Raw genomic sequence first — 22,602 nt, forward strand, 5'->3', positions numbered from 1 at the left:
GAACTGTCACAAACAGTGGGAGGAGAAATGTTAAGGGTTTAGACGCAATGCACATCACATACAAACCACAAATGGAAAGGGGGGGGGGGGGGTTGGGGCTGTCATGATTCACTCTTACAATTATATAATTGCATTTGATTCTTTATGCAAAACATTGGATTACTGATGATGAAACCTGTGATATGACAAGGCTAATGACATTTTGAGTGTACAGACAGAATATTAACAAATGAGTACAAATACGTACAAATTAATTTACTAACCATACTGGTCTTCTGTAGTACACTGTATTTATAATAAAGTGTTGTTATATTGAAATTAAATTTGTATGAATGTGCCTGAGCAATCAGTAGACTGATGCATCACAACGTATTGTGTCCCCTATTTGTGTATTGTGGCCCTATTTAGTGCACAGAGTCTGTCCGTGTGGATGTATAGTGCGCAAGGGTGGCCACTCTGCCACGAGGGGTTTGTCCCACTTCTGTGACACGTTCCTGCAGAGCAGCAGGATGTTGTGCTCAGCCCTAGACAAAGTAGGTTGCACTGAGAGATTTTCAGCCAGCCAGCATTACAGTATTATGTCCTTCACTACAATATGCTCTCAGTATCTCTCTCTCTGTCTCTCTCAATCTTTTTTCACTCTCTTCATCATTTTCTCTGCTTTCTTTATCTTTCTGACTTTGTCTTGCTCCATCTGCCTGTTTCTCTTCCTTTCAATGACTTTGTCTTTATCTCTCTTTTTCTTACTCTTGTACCTCCCCCCATCTTTTGACCCCATTCAGCTTTCTTGCCCCTCCTCCCTGTATAATTACTGCAAAGCTGTGCTGATGAAGAACTGTCACCTATATATAAAACAATTTTTCTGCAAATATTAAGTCATTAGATCTTGCCAGTAGCTGCCAGAATATATTTAATGGATTTAATTGTACAAAATAAGATAACTAAAACAGATTAGCATGTCTGTGTGTGAGTGATTGGGTGTGGGTGTGTTATAAAATTAATCTTATCATTAATCTAATTTAGTATTTAATTTGCTCTCTATCTTCATCAAACCTATTATTACTAAAATACGAGGACTGTGTTTTTAAGCTTTTGTTGGGTACTTTGAAGTGTGCATTCAAGAGTGCTTTGTCAGAATTTGCCCTTACCTTTTGAATTCTTGCTGTGGTTGAGGTAAGGGGAGAGAAGGCTAGACCTCCCACGATTGTGAAAGGGTGACTAACATTCACAAAAGATGAGTAGGTACAGTACAAAAGACAAAGCATGCAACAGACAAACTGTCAGGGAATGTGTAAACAGTGCCATCTAGTGGACTGTCTTGTTATCCTTTATAATAAACCTGACAATATTTCACAGGTCCCCAAAATGAATGAGTCCCATAACTCTACAGCCATATTAATTACTATCATGAGTGATAACTACCAACAGTTAGAAGAACAGCTGTACCACTGTTTGGGGTCATACTAATGTGCTGCAGCCAGATGAGAGTTATGTCTCGGGTAGGAGCTGTGTCCACCACATTAATGAAATCATTGTGCCCAACTTCTGAGGGGTTGTGGTATGGTATGGCCTAACCTGTACCCCGCTGAGCTTTAGGGGCTGTTTAGTCAAGTTGAACCTATGCTGACTGCCCAGAAATAGACAGAATGGACAGAAATGGCCAAATGTAAAGTAGTCTGTAATCATGACTGTTAAATGGGGGAATTTTCCCTCCAAACCTCAAAGGTCAGTTGTATAGGTTCAGTTACCTCCCTTAAGTGTCATACACAGTAAAAGACATAGGGAGCATGGAAAATCTGATGTCATTAAAATATCAATGGAGTAAATCATAAATAGAGACTGAGTGTTTCTAAGCAAAGAAAGCAAAGTTGAGCCAAAGGGAGGGTCCAATACGGGTGTCTGTGGAAAATAACCTCAAACCTAAACATCTTTTAAACACTCTTTGTATCTGAAGTATATTTATAAGGTTGGCAGAGCTGTTCCAGTGAGGTGGTAGCGATAGTCAGAACATTACACTTTAGTACACTACAGAACATATCATTTTTATGCATGTCTGTGAAGTCAAATGACAATGATTTAGTGAAATGCTAATGTCCGATGGTGAAACCACCAGAGAAGAGTTAAGAGTTATTTCAACGAGATAATACAGGTTAATCTTGTACACACTAGTATTTGACCTTTCAGTGGAGTATTTTTAAGATGACAATGATTTTTCATAAGACATGGAGAAATTATACATATACACATTTTTTGTCTTTAAAACGTTAAATATCTCCCCCTAGTGGTCCATTATATCATTGTAACATTGATAACTAAGAAATGACCCAAGAGAATGGCACCTGGCCAATCTGTCTTTGCTAACACATTCTCGCTCTATGTCTCCTTCTCTCTCTCCTCCCTCTAACCTATCTATAGTGCATTAAATTGGACGAAGAGTTCTTTGGCTCAAATGTCATTTTGTACCGACAGCCACTGTGTGGGAGTGTGTCTAGAATCAGTCTCTATACCTCCATACTCATTCATGCCAGAAGAGTTGGTGTCTCAGACCTGAATGAGCTCTTGAGACAGGTCACATCTTATTTATCCTACAGCAATCCAAACGTAGGCGTAATTAATTAAGAAATCCCAAGTGGCTGCTGCATAGAAAACTTATGGACTCTAAGGTCTTATTGAAAATTCCTGTTACATGCCAGTGTTATCAAATGAACATCACAACATTGTATTCAATGCAGAATATGTCTAGCAATCTGCTTTATAAGCTTGATTAAATAAACTATCTGGCTTATTAGGCCATGTAAGATTTATAAACTACAAATAAACCAACAAACCAAATTAATTTCCGAAAAACAAAATGTTCTTGTCACGGTGAGGCGGCCCCCTACCGGTCGCCTCCGTCCACAGCGGCTGTGTTGTTGTTGTTTTGTGATGTCGTGTACGCCCCTCAGGTGGGCGGAACCCGTGATCCGTTCCCACCTGATGGTCGTTTGTCTGTCTATATATGTCTTGTCGTCGTACCAGTTGACCGCTGGTCATTATATCCTTAATTTGGAGATAGTGCACGGGTTTTAGGTTTGCACACTTTCTATTAAACCATCATTTTTCCCTGAGACTTGGCGTGATTGCTTCCTTTTCGTTGCTCACCCCCGCCCGTCACAGTTCTATACAAAATGTTTGCTTCATAACAAAATGTTCTATACAGAATTTGAGTGTCTTTAGTAGAACTGCTTTTTTTTTTCTTTTTTTTAAGCTTGCCCAAAGCAACGTTATATGTCCTATGCAGGTACACACACATACACACACGTTTACAAATGTGCATTTGACAAAGGCTACACCTGCAGCTTTTAGGGATCAAAGATGCATGGCATTAACCACGCAGGCAACAGGAAAACCTCTCCTTACATAGGGGCCGAAATGTGATACTGGCTTGCTATTGTCTATGGAATAAAACAACTGGGATCACCTTCCCAGTGGTGTCAAAGTGATCTATTGTTAGCACACCCATATTTCTGCTTATTAAATTTGTCATTTGGAGGAATCTAAGATTAGCCTACATGAATAGGTGTAAAATATTACAAAACATGTCCCTGTCTCATTGCTCAGTCTAAGGTGATGCTGGTGAGTCTCAAAACAGTCAAAGATCAAAGGAACTGTTGATGCCATTTTTTCTGACTGACTGCCTATGCTATTGTGTTGGAAACTCACTTATATTTCGTTTGATGTGATGAGAGAAGAAAGCAAAGCAGGTAGAGTGGGAGGAAAGCCATGTTTGAACTATCGCAGCAGGCCTCCACCGCTGTGTCTCAGAAGACATGACAGAACTGGCTCCCTCTGCTCTGTCATCTCCTGACCTGCCAGTCTTATGTTTGTTCTGTTTTGTGTGATTGAGCACAGTTTCCAGTGTGATTGCCTCAGCCAATGCCTGTGCTGAATGATTTTATATTTGTGGTGAGCTACTTGCCTGGAAAAAATATTGTTTATCTTTTGATATTTTTTTTCTTTTTAGTTTTAATAAGATTTTAAAATCTTTTACAAGTCTAGGTGTAATGTAAGTCCAAAAACAACAACAACAGCCCACTCTCTTTAAATCAGTGAGAGATGAACGCTATCCCCATGGGTTCATGAAGGAGTGTGAAGAGTTGCAGCTCCAGGAATGTATCCCCAAAGATGCATGTTTTACATTTAAACAAGTAATATTATTCCAAGAAAACACAAGTCTGATGAAGTCCAGGTGCTTCTGAACTTCTGACAGCATCTGAGTCGCAAAGTTTGATGTTCTTAAGAAGTGTCCTTCTAACCATGACAGAAATGTGCAGTTGGAAGGACTGCTTATCAAGCACATATTCCTGCTCTACATCTATTGACCTTGTATGTGTATGATGTGGGGTAATTGTTACTCTCAGATTTAAGTACTTACTCCCCCCCGTCGTCACCAACACATGGCTGCAATAAGTCAGCAAATTAAGCCATTACACAAAAGTTTAAGCAACACAGACATCCGTGTGTAAATGGTTTTAAGAGTGGCCAAGGATCTCCTGCTACAGACCCTGCTGTGCCCAACTGCCATGCACTGGTGGCACGGGACATAAAAAACATGCCGCGCCAATGTGGTCTTACCCCACGGAAAGGCTGTGTGGACCCCTACCAACCAGTACCCCCGACCACACACGTTCTAGCGGACGTGGCATGGGCACCATCAAGCGCCTGAAAGTCAGCTCACTGTGTGTGGTCAGCAGGGCAAAAATATGACTTATGCTTGGCAACAGTTTACGCTTGGGCCACAAGGCCTGAATCAGGCTGACTCCTCATTTCATTATGGAGGTATGAGCTGACATTTTTTGGCCTGGACTCAAGGTGGCCCTGGGCAAGGAGGCTTGCCAGGCTAGATCCCTGCCTGTTTCTGTCCTGCTCTGTTTAAGAGGGATGCCCATAAAGTCTCATTAGACAGGAACACTGCCGCAGCTGCAGTGGCCAGACAAACCCTTCATGAGCTGAGAGAATGTGAAGTCAGTGTGGTCTAATGTCAACCCTCCAGGGAGCTCACTAATTAAATATTAACTCTTTTCTATTGGTGATAAGCTAGACATTTTCCTTCTCTGACTTCCTACAGCATTTGTTCCAACAGCAAAATAACAAGGCTACAAAAATGAGTAAAGAAAAGTAATGAAAAGATGCAGGGCATTACTCTGCTTGAGAGTGACTGCTTGAATATGAATGGGCTTGAGCAGGCAATGTCATATCAACAGATGACTTAACACTTCCACACTGGCCAAAAATCTTTTTTTTTAATCATTTTTGAGCACTGAAGTTTTGGTAGACTCAATTCAGGTGATCTTGATCTGGGATTTAATCTGATTTCACTATGAAATCAGAATTAGACAGGTAATTTTTTCCCATAAAACCTGGAAAAGTGTCTAACAGATGCTTGAGAAAAATATACAAACAGAAAATATAAATAAGATGCTTAAACAAACAGATTGTGATTTATATGACTAAACATTACAGATACTGACAGACATTAAAATCGGCTTATTATGCTCTTAAAATACTTTAATTCTACAACATGTTACCGTTCATCTTTCTCCATTTACTCCTAAACAACACTGCATTAGTACTTGTTAAAAAAAATACTTGCTTGAAAAGGAATAGGTTCCCTTTTCAAGTTGTTTTCAATTCCAACTTCAAACAAATCTGTAATGACGACACCCCCAGCACACAAGTACCTGCTAAGCGAGGCTAACAGCACGCGCCAATCACTTTGAGTTCCTCCAATGGCGTTCCAGCGCGAGGCTACGACTCCTCCCTGGTGGATAATTAAACTTTCTTTAGTTCAACAGGAGAACCTGCGCTCAAAGTAGTACTAACTGAGAGAGGATACGTACGGCAGCGCCGCACAATGTTGTCGAGCTACTCAAGCGTGTGCCTGACTTTATGTGTATGGATTACAGCCATCTGGAGCAGCGGGTATGTCACAGCGAGGAGACACGACGAGTCCTTCTTCATTGGGAGTATTTACCGCGCGAGATGCTCCTCGAGGTGTCTCAGCCTTCACATCACTCGCATTTCTACTTTTTTCAAGCATTTCCAGGTATATTCAGGTTTCCCCACATGTGGCGATGTAAAAGAACACCTTTAGCCGTCTCTCCAATTGTTTAAATACTTAATAACGTACTTATTAATGTATCTGTTTTTAAGACTGTTTACATTATTGTTGTGACTTTTTGGAGAATTGACTAACTTTCAGTAAAACTTTAGCTATGTAATAAAAGCTTTTATAGTTCATTCATTCCATACGACAGCAAATCGTTATGGATGGAGAATTAGTATTTTAATTGATACCCCGTATGAGAATGGCAAAGTGCAGCTGCTCCGTTGACAGTTAAAACAAGCGTATTTAAGTTTTATTGGAACGTACATCAAATGTAGGGATGCAACTATAGATCTGCACTTTATTTGCTACATATGCAAGATAAAATCGTTGTCATCACGCCGCCCAAAAGAATTGCTGAATGTGACCTGCAGCCTAAATGTTGCACATGGTTGAATAGGTTAATAGAGACTGAACATGCTTGGGTGGGGAAGTGTTTGTTCTGTCATAAAGTTCTCCTTAAATTTCACGTTTACACGTCAATGCTAGCCAGTACTGTGTGAACTTGTCAGTATATGTTGCCCATCATACCTGCAACTGTTTCAATCTGTTCACACTGTGTTTAGACCAGTCCAGTGGTAGTAAAGGAATTAGCCTTCTTGTCTTTTGAGCGGTCGTGCCTGTCAAGTCAGACGCGTTTTTCACTTTGCCACAGCAGAAGATCGTCTTAGTCTCATTATTTTTTCATAATACTACTTACACCATGCATACAAATTCTCAGTTATTACAGGTGAATTCTGAATTGTGTCGATGAATACATATCTTTGTTTTTTGTACATGGCATGAATTCATGAAGGTTTGAAAGATCAAGCTCATTATTTAGAACTAAAATTAAATATCAGGTTAACACTGGACAGAAAACAAGATGAAATACGAAAACTTAATATTAATTTCTATATTCATTCAAAATTAAAACACGAGTTTGAATCTGACAGATATGGACTCTGCCTCTGAGACATTTAACTCCATATGGTGACTTTGAAACTGCAGATAGTTCGTTCCTACAGCGATGTTCTGAGAGCAGGACAAAGTGTTGCAGCTAGAGTTGAGATGAATAATGAGCTCAGTACGGAGCTGGTGGAACCTCTGGGAATAGAATGCAATTGTTACTGATGCTCCGCATAGTCTGGAGTGGACGTTCTCTCTCAGAACTCTTTCATGTGGAAATTGGAGGTCTGGTCAGCTGCAAAAACACAGCCCCCCCAACAAGCCTGGCCACCAAATGCCAATGTCACCCTCCTCAGAAGACCCTTGCTCTCTGTGTGAAGTTGTGGTGGTGGGGTCACCTTCCTGCTAAACAGGGCCTTCACCCCCACTGAGAGGATTTAACGGGTCGCTGGTGTAACGTTGCCATTAGCAGGCGGATCAAGCAGCTCCGCCTTCTATAACGGATCTTATTACTGCCACTGTCCTGTGGCTCCTTGAGCCTTGTACCAGTGCTGCTATGCTTGAGCAGTTATAGCATAGGTGGGCACAGTCATGGCAGTGGTGTCATTGACTGAGGAAGCAAAGTGGATTCACCCTGTTTGAAGGCAAGCATGATATCAACACTATTAATAGAAATAAGACAATAAAAGTTTTACTTTTCTTCCTTTGCATTTGTTGTCTCAAGTTTCCTGCCTGGATTCATTAGGACCTTTAAGGGTGGTAGCTAAACATAATTTAAAAAGTTAGAAAAAATGCAATTTCTTGCATAGGAATTTCCGCTCTTGTATGTATCTGTTACATTACTGAAAGTGTTCTGCATTCGTTAATGTATTTATGGTTTTATTATTGATAGTTTTATCCAGCTATTTTTGGCATAGCAAAATGATCATAAGTGCATCAGAGCAGATAATCAATGTAAGCTGTTATAAGTCGGGTAAAATGTGACATTGTATTTTTAGTGTTATTTCGTATTAAAAGTCCAAATTCCAATGTATTTATGAACATGTGAGCAGACATATGGGTGATCTCTCACCTTCCCACAATAGACAGAGGGGAACACCCAGCCATAAAATACTGCAGCTACTAATGGGGACTGAAAGAGGGACTCTGTTCTACAGTACATTTGGAAAGCATCCGCCTTATGCCTGATTATTTATGTGTAGACCTGTACAGCCAAAGGTGTGTCAGAGAGGTCTTGCTAGTCCATTTGGAGTCATAAAATATATTAGATTTTAAATTAAGCTTTTCATTCCTCCCATCTGGCTCTTGTACAACTAATGCTCCTGGCCCAAGAGATGCATGTTTTAATCCAAAGGAAAGACAAACATTGGAAAAGTAGTTTTTGCCATGTTCCCTTGTCTTTGGCTTTGATAGGAAATAGCTTGGGTATGGAGTAAAAACACCTCAGTCACTAGCAGTTGTATGTATAGCGTTTTTCATTAGTAAAGACAGGGAAATGAATGGAGACTTATGTTGCCAGGTTTCACTCCTTACAGATACAAATGCAGACACAAACAAACACACACTGACTTTTATGGAGGAAAAGTTTGGGCAGGCCAGCTACTTTTTAAGCCACTGGTAAGAGTGGTAAATTGTCTATAACTCTACCAATGATCTTATATTACAAATTTTATTGGCTTATATTATCCATGTAATTAGCTTTGCTAGGGATCCCCTATTAAATGTTGCTGTGATCACTCAGGGAACTTGGAGGCTATAAAGCTATACCATGGAACAATTATTTATCATATTCCATATAAGCAGTTATTGTCACTGGAATTTATAGACAAAACATAACTTAGGTCTGTACCAGACATGAACTATCTATACCAGAATGGTTTAAACAAAAACCTATCTCTGACCTATCACAGTGGGGTAAAGAGAATGAGTCCTGCCATCTGTCTAATCATGTACAGGAGTTTAGAGTCTTGCACAGCTGGGATTTTTAAAGGCTCTCACCTCAGCATTGCTATGCAGGGTTATAGCAGGAGCACAGAGTGAAAGCAATTGAGACTTAGCACACATCAAGCTGAGATCAACATGAATGTTTGATTGATTTTTCAGTCAGACGAACAATGCTTTGTAAACAAATAATAAAAAAAAATTCTGTCTGATATATTAGCTAAATATATTTCAGGTAGCATTATTTACTTGAACTAATTGACTTGTACACTGGCTTTCAATTTCTCTCCATTGTTTATACAGCACAGTGGCAATAAAATGCTTGACCACCACATAATAACACAGGGCACTGACAAACTTGGCATCAAAGTTTACACCTCAGCTAAGGTGTTGGACTAAAGCCACCTCAGTTCAGATGTTTGTGTACCGTGTGTGTGGTATGCATTCACAGGTCGCTTCTCCCTTCCCAATTCCCAGATGGGCCTATTTGGCTTATGGGTGTGCTGAAGGAGGCCTTATCTTAACTGCAGTTCAGTTGGGGCTCTCGTACCCCGCACGGAGCCTATCACAGTCCACCGCACGGCCTGTCACATCCACAAACATCTGTTGGTTTGGAGTGCCTCTTTATGGCAGCAGACTATGGCTCTTTGAGTCATATCTGCCCAGGAATTCAGCAGATGCACATGTGGAGCATTATGAAACTCTGATAAGGGGTTATTAGCAGGCTGTTGATAGCTGAACACACTACCCAGAAATGTCATTTATTTAATGTGTTTTTTCCCATTATAGTAAAAAACATTTATCTAGTGGAACACATCAGTAATGTCATGTGCCCGTGTCACTTGACATGGCACAATAAGTCCTTGCTAAGTGCCACGCAATATGAAGTTTTACCAGTGCATTTTCAAGAAGAGCAGCCCCATGTGAAATTCTCTCAGCAATCTGTTTTTCCAGAACCAACAGAATTTATTATGGTAAGTATATTCATAGTTAACAGGAAATTACACAACAACTTGGTCACCTTCAGACAAATTATCCCAAGAAAATATGACTAATAAAACATATATCTGTTAGATTTTTGCATTCTCTCAATGTTGGATTTGGTGATCTTGGGATCAACATCAATCAAAATTTCGAACTACAGCCCCCCAGACACTCACAAACTACTAGTGTGGAGAGATGACTTTTGACTATTGACACAACTAAGAGCCTGCAATTGATTATGGACTGGAAGTTAAAAGTGGTTTGAAATGGTCTCTTCCAGCACAGGGATCGTGGATGTGCCCTATAATTATCACAGGGCAGGTCAGTGACATGTTGGGGTCAGTTGTGCAGCAACTGGGTTAACACACCTACTGAGTTGGAGTTAAGCTCTGGCGTGGAAGCCCGACAGTAGTGATGGATGGGATTGAAGAGGTGTCAGAGATCATGGTTAAGACAATACGATCTTCCTTATCTGCTTCTCTGCCACAGTGGCTGCCTAAATGACTAAATGATGCTGCCACATGGTGAAATTTGAAGGGGGTGGACCTGTGATAAATTAGTGGGTGTAGTTTGTTTCAAACAGTAATATGTTGTGGAAGGAAGCTTCAACAATCATATCTCTTCATGAAAATCTCACAAAATATTTCTATCCACTGACTCACTAGAAGCCAGATTATACTGTAGATACATTAAAATCTTATAAGTGAATTTTATATATAAGAACAGAAGCTACCATAAGACTAGCTACCTTTCACATTCTATAATAATACATACTGTACATGTTTAACACCAGCCTCTCCCAAATTTTGTTATTTCTGCTTTTCTGCCTCTTAAGAGTTCCTTCTGCTGAGGTGAAGCTGAATCAAACCGATTTTCCCTCACTCTGACGAGGGGTGATATCTTCTTAAAAGGGACGGGTGGTTCCACTCTCAGTTTTGGCTTGCCTTTGAAGCAGGTTGACCATGATCCTTGACACTGAGTTTGCAGCACCCTCCGGTACTGGATCGCAAATTAAGTCATTAATGATAAGTTCTTTCCCAAGGTTTCTTGGGGAATTTCCAGTGGATTACATTGTTCAAGAATCCTTTGAACTTGACATTGAACTTGAGCAGACTTTCTGGTTTAGAGTCTTGTGAAAGTTTGACTGCCCTCTGCTTCCATCTTTTTTTGTCTGTGTGTAGGAAAGAAAACAGTGATGTCATACAAAATAGTAATCTTTGATTTTAACATTTTTGTTTAAAGGAATTCTGTGTAGATATTTGACTTCTTGGTTTCTTATCTCTCCTTGATGTTGCTGTCAGGGATCAGAGAAACCCAGTAAATCATTATGTCTGTTGTAATAAAAACCTCCTGCACCTCCTTAGCATTTAGCTTGTTAAAATTCCAGTCTGACCACTTCTGTAGTCTCACCTGTTCCTCTTGGATAACTGTCAAATGTATGTGTAATTATAGTACTACTGAGACCACACTAGCATACTGATGAGGGGTTTGATATTAAATAGAGCCAATGGAAGGCACTACACTCACATCTCATGGTAACAATTTAAGCATATATCTCCCCTTTGAGACAGAGCGTGCCGGTGTAAGATCTGTTTGCACATTACTGGTCTAGGATCTGCTTGCATGTTGTGCATTCTAATGACTACAGCAAATGAACCTGATCCCAGGTAATCACCTCATCCTTACTCTGGGATATTTCTTTATCTATGGGGCGTGGAGTCTGATGGATCTTGTGGGTCCAGAGTTCTGCAGATGTGAGCCTAGCCTTTTACAGCTTTCAGAAAGGGTCTGTGCAGAGAGGCGAGTTAACATTGGACTCTGCTGTGGGTCTTTGTAGGTTATCACTGCACACGTTCTTGTGACTGTGAGCAGATGTGCAACTGCTCTCTGACTGATTCTGCTGGACTTTTTCAGGCCATTGTATTATTATATTCTGCCTTTAGTTAATGTGTAATGTGAACTTATGATTAAGGTCAGTCTATAACAACTGCATGCACCTCTGGGAACTACAATTTGCTATATACCGGTAGTTCAATATATTTGCTAGAAACAGAAACTACTGTGGTGGCCTATAGATGCTAATACTAATACTACAGATTGTTTACTTAGGTTTCCATAAATGAAAAATATGCTTTTATTTCGAAATTAGATCATAATAACATATGATCATATAACTGAAAGCAGTAGGTGGTAATAAGGATTTAAAATTATGTTCTTCACAGAAGACTAGTGAAATTCAAATCTGGACCTCAAATCCAGTTTTCGATTTGTAATCCTTTGTAGTTACTCAAATTTGAATATATCCACAGTAGATTTCCCACAGTAGTTTCCCTATGCATTATGATCATTGTGAAATGAATTGTGAGCTGTTACTATGGGATTGAAGTTAGTTTTCTAAAACTGTGCCATTTCTTCTCTTTCCCTGCAGGGTAATGGATCTTTGGTGTGGTGTCAGAATCATAAGCAGTGCTCCAAGGTAACCGTCTTTCAGACTAAGCTGAATACATTTTCATATAACATTCATATACGCAGCATCACACTCTATATTGTGTGACTGGTAATCTGAGACTCTCTGGAATAAACCATGGTCACTGAGCTTAATATGTTACACTATTTAATAAGAAATGAGGAGCTGGAGAAAGTGATATTTACATGTATTATAATGGTTTTGTATAGATGTGCTTTGTAAAGGTCAGCCAGGTGCTGTGGGATCCTGGAAACACACACACACACACACACACACACACACACACACACACACTTGAACAGGCAGCATGATGCATGGTGTTGACGGCTGGTACTTTGTACTGACAACAGTAGCTATACTGTGGCACAGCCTGGCATATTTATTTTGATGGTGTTATTCACTCAAGCCGACTCAGGGCAGCTAAATAAACACAGGGAGTAAGAGAATCTCAGAACAAGCCTGAAAAAGAGAATATTCTCTCCTTCAGCAACTAGAGTTTATAGCTGACGCTCTGTAGCTTGTATGAGAAATCTGTTATTTTCAGGTTACAAATTACTTTTCACTCACGTCAGTCTTTCACTGTAGACAAATATGAAATAGTCAACCCTAACTGTAAATCAGAGAAGGACCTTGTATATGAAAGGTCATTTGACCATTATGAAAGAAGGTAATTTAACCATTTGATCAGTACTGTCTGTGTTTATCATTGCAATTAATTTATTCTAAGAATTCCGTGCTATCTATCCTTTATGGCACTTGTAATTAAATGTACTTCATTGTGTTATTTCCAGGTTTCTCTACCAAAAAGGCTTTTTGAGAGAACCTTAGAAAGCCATGCATTTTCTTTATACAGCAACTGTAAACAGGATCGATGACAGACACAGGCCCAGCAAAATAATCATTAATTTCCCACAGCTATTCTGCTTTAATCTATAGGTGTGAACTAATGAGATTGAGAGGACTTTAAAGAACAAATTAAACATGCTTTATAAGTGAACCTCCTTAATGTTGCTTATAGAGAGAGAAATCATAAACAGATTGCATGTGTACTAAATGTTTCATGTATCCTAGGTCACTGTCCTTTAATATATTAAAAAACATTTTTCAAGATATAAGCCCAACCAAACCAGCACCTGCATCCCTAGTTTCTTCTTAGACTAGACTCAGCTACTTACTTTCAAATGCAAAGTTCTTGTCTCCAATACTGAATCTATCCAGAAAGATGGTAGACTAGGTGATCAGAACATTTTGTAGCTCATTTATGATCTCACTTAGATCTATATTAAAGTAGAGCTATATGTTAATGGCTGAATGTAGGGTGTATCTGTGAGTCAGGGCCTTTCTGCCAAGGCGAGTGCTAAAACGTTTTTTGATTCCATACTCAAGCTACACCACATGCAGGTGTCATTGCAAAATGGTTTCTAATAACGCTGGTGACTGGAACTGTGTTGATTTCTTTGGATTTTCAAAATGATAATAATGTCCTTTCTATTAGTGATGGATGAAAATATTCAGTTGAACAAACATGAAGGTAAGATTATGCCTGAGTTCACAGATTTCTGCGGAAACCTCAGAGACATTCAGATGCCCCCTGAACACATTACCCTAAGCATTTCAGATCAGTGTGTCCTGATGGATGTGCGAGAGCCTACATCATCTTATATATGCACCATCTATTTGCCTTGAATTTGCAAGGCTTTCTTTGTTGTTTGTAACAACAATTATACCAGATTTTGAAATAAGAGAATGAATACTGGTTCATTCATTTAAGAAGTGTAGAAAAAAATTCACAACAAAAATGTTTTGAATTGGAGACAGTTCACATTTTTTTAGAGCGTGTGATGAAATTGAATGTAAGTTATTTATTTACAGGCATCAGTGTGATAATCAGTGTTTACAATCTTGTGAATTCTCTATACTTACAACAACAACATTAAAAGAAGAATATCTTTCTACATATTGCAATACAAGCAAGCCAGCTTTTATTATTTACCAGTGGTTACACTGGCCAGTGGATACATTGACCAGTGGTGGTTGTATAACTGCAAGCTCATTAGTTAATGAATATGTGGTGACATTACAACATTAATACCAGCAACACAATATAAAGGCAGTGGGGCAGACACAGATGATCTAGTTTAGCTTAGTTTAGTTTAACTACTAGAAGGTGGCAGTTTTCCATCAACAATTGTCTTGAGTAATTTAAAAGGCATTAAACATGTTCAATATTAGATAAAACTTTGTTCAGCTTTAAAATTCAAAACTACTTTGCCTAAACTATCCTGAAATTACTACTCCTCAGCTAAAGAATCTGTTTCCTCTTTTTAGGTTTATACCCATTGATTGTGTTTCATATTACTTTTCTAACATTTATTTTTACAATAATTTTATGTCAGTGAAATGAGAGCTTGAATTTGCAATCACAATAGTAACTGATCACGAAGCAGGTTTTGATTGTTTCTTTGCACCATTAATGATAAGGATCGTTAACCTAGGCAAATGTGCGTTTGGATACTTACACTGTACTCTCCTTGGAATGAACTGAAATGTTTGGAATACACTCATGGGGTATTTAAAACACAAAGGAAGGACCACATTGGGCTAATTTAAACAGTGTCAGCATATTGTTCTGGCAAACAACTTGAGTGTGTTTGTCTGCATGCATGCTTGTGTGTTTGTGTGTACAAGCATGTGTGTGTGTGTGTGTGCGCGCGCGTGAGAGAGAGAATAAATTGGTGGGTGTAGTTTAGCCTTTTCACTTCAGCTATACTTCACATCACTCAAGCAAAAGCACAGTGTTGGCTTGAGCAAATGCCCTTATCACGGTCTCTCTCTCTCTCTCGCTCTCTCTCTCACACACACACACACACACACACACACACACACACACACACAAACACACACACACACACACAGAGAAAGAAGAGAGAACCGCTGCTGATATAGTTCCTTTCCTCTCAAACAGCCCATCATGAGGCCTCTGTGGTGACAAAAGCTGTGCACACATCGGTTAATTATTTAAACAAAGATGGCCTGACCTCCCCAGTCCATCAGCACTTTTGGAAATCAAAGGCTTTGCAGTTACTTCCAGATGGAAGGTGGTGGTGGTGCTGGTGGTGGTGGGGGGTGTTATTGGCCAATCATCCTCAGTGTCCATCTCTGCCTCAACGTGCTTCTGTGCCATTAACGTCCAGTTGTTATGGTAATTAACCCCTCTCGCTCTGTCACACAGAGAGGGAGGGAGTCACAGACAGAGAAAAACAGTGAGGGAAAGCAAGTGAGAGAGAGAAAGAGAGACAGAAAGAGGGAGGATGTGGTGTTTCTGGCCCTTCATTAGCATTCTATAGCACCAGCATCACCCTCTTTTCAGACCCGATCCCACCAGGAGGCCAGCGTGCCAAATAGCGGAATGCTAGCAGCTTTTGTCCTGGCTTTTTTGTCATTTGGTTTCTTTATCTTTCAGGCGACCTCCTTTTCCACAGAGAGAAAAGCTCTGGCCTTTGCATGTCCAAAACGTTTGACAACTTTCTGGGTGTTTGATTTGATTTAAGTGAGAGCAGCCATGGCGAAAGCAATGGAACGGTTTCTGCGGTTGTTATGCAGCCGAACAGAACCATTCCATTCATGTCCAGTTAGCGCTCTCTGTGAGCAGGAACAGAATGGCGGCCTTGGTGTCTCTTTCATTCCTTTCCCAAGGTCTCCCGGTGCTTGCCAACAGAAAGACTCTATAGTCCAGGAGTGTTGTCTGCGGACGTGCCGCTTAATTGCACTGTGGTGCAGATAGGCGCAATGGGAACAGGGTAGCCAGATCGCCCTTACTGGGGCCATCTTTTGACTGAGCTAGAGCTATTGAGAGAAGCGTCTCTGTTGGAGAACAAGCAGTGTATTATTTGTCTTTTCATTCACACCTACATGTCCTTGGCTCTTTCTAATTTTGAAACAAATGCGAAAGCGTCACAGGGAAGAACATGGGAACAGAATTCCACTGGTGGATCCAGAATGTCTTGTGTTCTAGAATGTTCTAGAATGTCTTGTGTAGAATGTGGGTTCTTTCTACACTACTTAGAGTCACTCCTGTGTGTTCCTTCAATACTACTTCTAAGTAGTTTTTCAAGGAGGCTCCAGGTTAAATAGCAGTTGTAGCATTTCCTGTGCTCACAGTCCTCATTTTCAAGTGAGACAGACTAGTATGACTTCAGGAGTGGCATGTATGTGTAGAGCTGTGTGTCGCAGTGATTTTTCACGCCCGCTGTGTGGTCATCATTTCCTGCAGCTCACTGAGAGATGGGGCTAGTGCAGGAAGAGAATGGCACTGGCTTTATGGGAGAGAGACTCTGGTGGTTGAGTCTGTCAAAAAGCATTTCAGAGCACCTTTTGGTGGGATGTCTGAGCCTGGCAAGCTCACAGCATCTCACAAACTTTAAAGCCATAGACTTTCGCCGAGCAACACAGTGAACAGAGTCCAGATGGAGGCCAGGATCATAAGGAAAGTGGAGAGAGTTCAGCCAAAATGGAGTTCACCATCTTACACACATCTGCTGTGAGGTGGTTCAACCCATATATCAGATCCATTGTCTTTGAGTTATTAATTTGTTACTTTTATGTTGTTCATGAGCAGTGCAGCCTTGTAGATGACTGCGTCCATTAGCAGCCGTTTGGTTCTGTTCTACCTGTTATTCAGGTCACATAGTTGCCCATTAAGTTCACTCTCCATTCCACTGCCCCTACCTCGATAGGGATTTTAGACAACAAACTTTCAGATTTGTTTCTTAATGCCTCTTTTTCTCATCTGTCCTTGACATAACAGTTTCCCATGAATGTGCTCCTCCTCTTTCAGCTTAGAGAATAGTCCAGATATCAGAAGCAAACATTCTGATGTATTTGCTTACGTGCACTCATGTGTGTGTGTGTGTGTGTGTGTGTGTGTGTGTGTGTGTGTGTGTGTGTGTGTGTGTGTGTGTGTGTGTGTGAGTGTGTGTGTGTGTGTGTGTGTGTGTGGGTGGTAAGGGCTGTTAGGTCAGGGCCAGCAGGAGAGCATGTGATGGGGTCATAGCTGTTAGTAGTGATAGTGGGGAGGGAGCTGCTGCTGTCTGTGTGGTGTGTTACTCACCGTGGTGGGTGGCAGAAACCACAGCAATGGAGACAATCATGCAGACAGAAGCAATGGCACACACATGCTTTAAACACAATGCTGCAAAGAAGAGAAACTTAAAGCTCCTTGACCATAATCCATATTAAATGTGTACTAGCTACTCTATTACAAAACCTGTGACTTTAATTTCCTCCACACAAATAATTTTAAGTTGTTCCTGCACATTTGCAGATCGTATACACATTTGCAGTCATAATTAGCCATAAGCATGCGTACCCAGACAAGCTGTTTTGCTGCCATGTTGCATTTAACAAGGCTGCAGCTTACTCAACATGAGCAGCTCACTATTGTTGGGTCCCCACTTTTATTATGGACTGATGTTTTTTTCTCTGTTGGATGCCTTGCTGTGTCAGATAACAGCTCCAACTTTAATATCCGCTCTGGGTGTGTTATAATCAGAACAGCTTACAAAATTCATTTTCTGTAGGAAATTCACTATAGGGGAAAGATGATCTCTTTTTCCGTTTCTGTAGACTTCTCTGCCTTTTGAATTGGTTGCTGTGAAATCAGCCTCTTTGTTTATCTGTCCTGGTCAGTCTGTCCACCTTCTCTAAGTGAGGTTGATTTGTTTTGACTCAGCCCAGTGCCCAGGTCAGGTTTGCCGCTAGACTGGGTGGTTGAAGCCAGCAATTACAGATTTTTCATTTGCTGCAGTTTGTTAGAGCTTTCATGTTAATCACTGGTTGTGTCCTTGGTACCTATTAGTTTGGATGCCCCTAGAAATGTGCAATGGCATGCCGTAGGTTATCACCAGCTTGCAATTTTATCTGCTCAGTGTGTCGTACGAGGCATTAGGACCTTGTCTATCTCCAATCATGCAGTCATCCATCCTTTTATCCAGCCTAATCCGATGATAAGTACTGAGCCCCTCCAGCCTGCAGGGACATAGCGAGAGTACTGCTGGATTTCCCTCCTGATTATAGCTCTCTGGGAAACTTGTACCATGATTCACACCTTACTGTCTTTTCAGATTAAATGTTTCTATAAAGGTTGAAGTGAAAAATGGCTCCCTGTGAGAAGAAAGGTTCTTTTTCATCAGCGACAATCTGCCAGTGTTTTAACTGGAGTATGTCATGGCTGTAAGAAGTGGTGTTTGTGCAAGCAAGGGGCCAGTGCACTGAAAGTCTGCGGTTTGATCTTCAGTCATTTGCTCTGGGAGTGTTCTGTTTAGTTGCTGACTGAGAGTTGGTCAGATGCACTCAGCACTTTCAAATATCAGAGGCAAAATCACACCCTCAGACCTCCATGGTGCACATTTATCAGAACCAGGTTTCAATCTGTGCAACTGTGTTGATTCAAACTGTGCCTGAAAATTATCAGTATGTTGCAATGGAACTAGCTCTCTCATTGATCAGATATATCGATTGTGCTTTTTTACTGTACTTGTATAACCTATTGCTCTAAATGTGTTAATTGCTATGAAGCAAACACTTGTTTTTAAGCCACAAATGTAAGGGTGCAGTAATTTGATAAGGTTTAATAAATAGAACAACTTACTCGGACATTCTAATATGGCTAACAGTGAATGGAAGTACGCAGCCCCTCATTAGCATATAATTTGTTATTTGTATAACGCTAATGGTTGGCAGTTTTATTTCATTCATTAGCATTTTGACCACATTCAACAATAGCATTTTGACCAAATTCCTCTTTTAAGGGTGTAATGCAATATGTTAATCAGGAAAGATAACATGCACATTCATGGATACCCCATGATGAAGGTGTCGATTCTTTTAAATTATCTGTAAAAATATCAGTGTGTATCAACACTGGTGACAGCTAAAGCTAAAAACAGTAGGAAGTTCACAATGGTAAATGACATTTGGAGACATACTGTGAGTGCTGTGTTGAGGAGATGGAGCAGAGCTGCATTCTCTACTCTGCGGCTTGGGAAAGCTGCCCAGAAAGCTTCTCTCCGCACCATGGTCCTTCCCGGCATCCATCATCACACTTACATAGTGAGTGTTTCAGTCAGCACCTCTGAAATATTGGGGGGCGCTTAAAGAGGCTCTGCATGTACAGTAAATCAGATACACAGTCCAACATGGGTCCTTGCGGAACCACTGAGATGGTCCTGTGTTTCACTGGGTCCCACACACAGTAACGCACCACTCTTATCACTCATCTGAGCCTGTTCTGAAAGACACATCCTTTTGGGCCGATGGCAGCGAAACACAAACCAAGCCCGGAGGGAAGACAGAATAATATCACATTACAGGGGCTGAAATATCGTCTCGCATCTCCTCTGAGTTTTATTAGTATTCATTGACAGGTCTCTGGGAAGGTGAGCACTAGTCTGTAATGGCTGCTGTTGAATGAGCTGGTTTCCGTAAGAGATACTCGCCAGAGAATTGCTGCTGTCTGAGTGTGACTTGAAGAGTCATGAAGTATTAACGTGAAGCCCTGTTCTGCTTCAGCACAGACAAAGCACAGTCCTGCCTGTTCTGTTCGCACTGCTCATAAATTAACCAGGCTCCTCCGATTGTGGGCCACATGTATAATTCATGACCGCCCGCCTCCTTCCTTCTATCTCTCTCTATCCCTTTCTCTCTCTCTTTCTTTCCTCTTACAGCCCCCCCCCCCCACCCCCCAACTTGTAGAGATGCCTCCTATGCCTCTTTATTGTCCGCTTCTCTGCCTGTATTTAAATCAATAATTAAAGTGATACTCTGAGAATGTCTGTTTGCAAGGCTGTCATTCCACTGTGCATCAGGCGTTTCTGCTGTGTAAATGCAGCATCCATCTGTTTATGTCTGGGGGTTAAGCATGGGACGAAAGCCTACAGCCATCAATTAAGGCTAATTTAGGCTTCTTAGCCCAAACTTCCATTTGGTTGCCTGCAAAGTTTGCCAAAATACCAAGATATTTTTGCTCAGTCAAGTTGCTTGTCTGTTGATTTCTGGCAGGACAAACTTTCACAATGGCAAACCAAATTAGTGGAAGAAAACTGGTGACCAATTGGAAATATTCATAAACATGGTTGCAGGTAGAACAAGAGTGTGCCCATGATGAATGCAGGTGGTCTTCCATAAGAAGCTTTTAGAAATGACGTGGGGTATAAAAGTGAAATTTGGTGGTGGTTGTTCCAGGTTGCACAATTTGCATCGTATGCAGTGCATTTTCTGTAAAATTGTTAATGTTTTTAATAATCATTTCACTTATTTTTAATGACTACAGTTGCTTCAGTCATAAAAAAATTTATAACTCCAAAACTAAAGTATAACTACATATATTTTATTCAAATATAAATACATAATTCTCCCTAAAAGACTTCCATCATCCTTACTTTGACTAAAAGAAAACTCAGAATTCAGTTTTTGTCCGATGGGATGCATCAATTTGCATAAGGATTAGATTTAAGATGAGTCCAGAAAAATAGGCCTACAAGTCAGGACCCCTCAACAAAAGTCACTCTGACTGATGAATAAACAAATTTTACCTCCAGGGTAGATGCACAAATGTCCAATTCTGTCTTAAACTGAACAATTGTAAACACACAAGATGGTTTGACAGCTTCTCCATGAAGGGGGGGAGGGGGGGGTGGTGAGATAGAGCAGAGCAGGCGAGTGTTTCCTCAATGTCTGTGACACTAATTAAGGAGAGTGTGTGAACCCAACCCAGAGCACACCATGATGTCACCAGTGCAATGCTCCGGAAACATTACAAACACAAACTGAGCTGCTTTGAAGCTCGCCAGCAATTTGAGCCACAGCAGCACAGAACTGGTGATGAGAGATGACTGTGTGTGTGTGTGGGGTGGGGGTGGGGGGGTTGGAGTAGGGTTTCTAACCTTGGCATGACTTAATCCACTGACACTTAAGTGTGAATCATTCGACCCCCCCAACTGGGGTTGTACACACATACTCACATACACTCACCACATGCATATTCACACATTCACAAACACATACAGGCACATGCATATTCCCTCAACACCCAGAGTTGTGTGGTCTGTGGCATCAACAGTATTTACAAGAGGCAATCTACAAGACCAGTCAAATCTGTGGCTAGTTGTGAAGTGAATGTGATGTTTGCTATTTGTGCAGCCTTCACAGGGTGAATGTGTGAATAATGTAACTGCTGCAGACTTAAATGCCACATAAATATATGACAAAACATAAAATATTGTTTTGTCATTGAAACAGTGTTACTGAAACACACCCAGAGTGTTAGATCTGAGTTACCTCAGCCGTAATGGTGTCCACACAAAGCACACGCTTTACACACACACACTGCTCCCTTCCTGCTCACTGCTGTCTCCATGTTGATACACACTGCCCTCTTTTTACAGACAGACCACAGAGTGTCTGTGCACACTCACAGTGCACACACTTACACTTTTCTGGACATCAGAGTTTATCTGTTAACCTTAAGAGTTGCTATGCTATTGCCAGGTTGTAGGTAAGGAGAATCTCTGTCCTGGCATCCGAGATGGTGGAATGATCTTCCACTTGCTGTTCAGACTGCTGACTCTCTTTCCGTCTTCAAACGTAGATTTGTCACCTGTTTGTAGAGAACTTAAATGACCATGAACACTGCAGATAACACTTGTTGTCCTTGTACATATACAGTATCTATGGTACTATTTATGATGCATTCTGTGAACAGATGGTGAAGCACTTTGTAAGTCACTCCGGATAAGAGTGTCTTCTTAATGTCCAACATGTAAATTAGAATGAAGTGAGGAAATAGAGATTGTGATTGTACAATACTGGCTACCTATTGGGCAGAAAGAACTGGAGCTATCAGAAATAATGATGCTCAGAGCAGACTGAGCAGTTATGGAGACAGTGGGGTAGATTGTGTGACTGTATCTTATGGAGGGGTGTGTGTCTGGTCAGGGGAGTGTGGGATGAGCCTCAGGGGTGTAGGGAACTTTGGATTGGTGATAAATCTTTCTGGAGGTTGTTAGAGAGAGAGAATAGGTAAGCACAGTGTCCTCTGGCCCTGATGCTGTAAGGTAGCTTCTCTGGCAGAAAAGAAATGACCATAATCCAATAAGGCCTGGCAAGGTTTCACGCTATC

At 40.8% G+C, this 22,602-nt stretch overlaps 1 protein-coding gene across 1 annotated transcript in view; it reads left to right on the forward strand.

Moving 5' to 3' along the window:
• Positions 1-5,831: 5,831 nt before the first annotated feature.
• anos1 (anosmin 1) overlaps positions 5,832-22,602 on the forward strand; it is a 41,774-nt gene continuing 25,003 nt past the window's right edge. The window contains exons 1-2 of the mRNA XM_077001996.1: positions 5,832-6,085; positions 12,387-12,434. Coding sequence (XP_076858111.1) covers positions 5,894-6,085; positions 12,387-12,434 — 240 coding nt within the window. The 5' untranslated portion in view covers positions 5,832-5,893. The remainder of the gene's footprint in view (positions 6,086-12,386; positions 12,435-22,602) is intronic.

Source organism: Brachyhypopomus gauderio, chromosome 4 (assembly GCF_052324685.1).
Source record: "Brachyhypopomus gauderio isolate BG-103 chromosome 4, BGAUD_0.2, whole genome shotgun sequence".
Classification (NCBI taxonomy): Eukaryota; Metazoa; Chordata; class Actinopteri; order Gymnotiformes; family Hypopomidae; genus Brachyhypopomus; species Brachyhypopomus gauderio.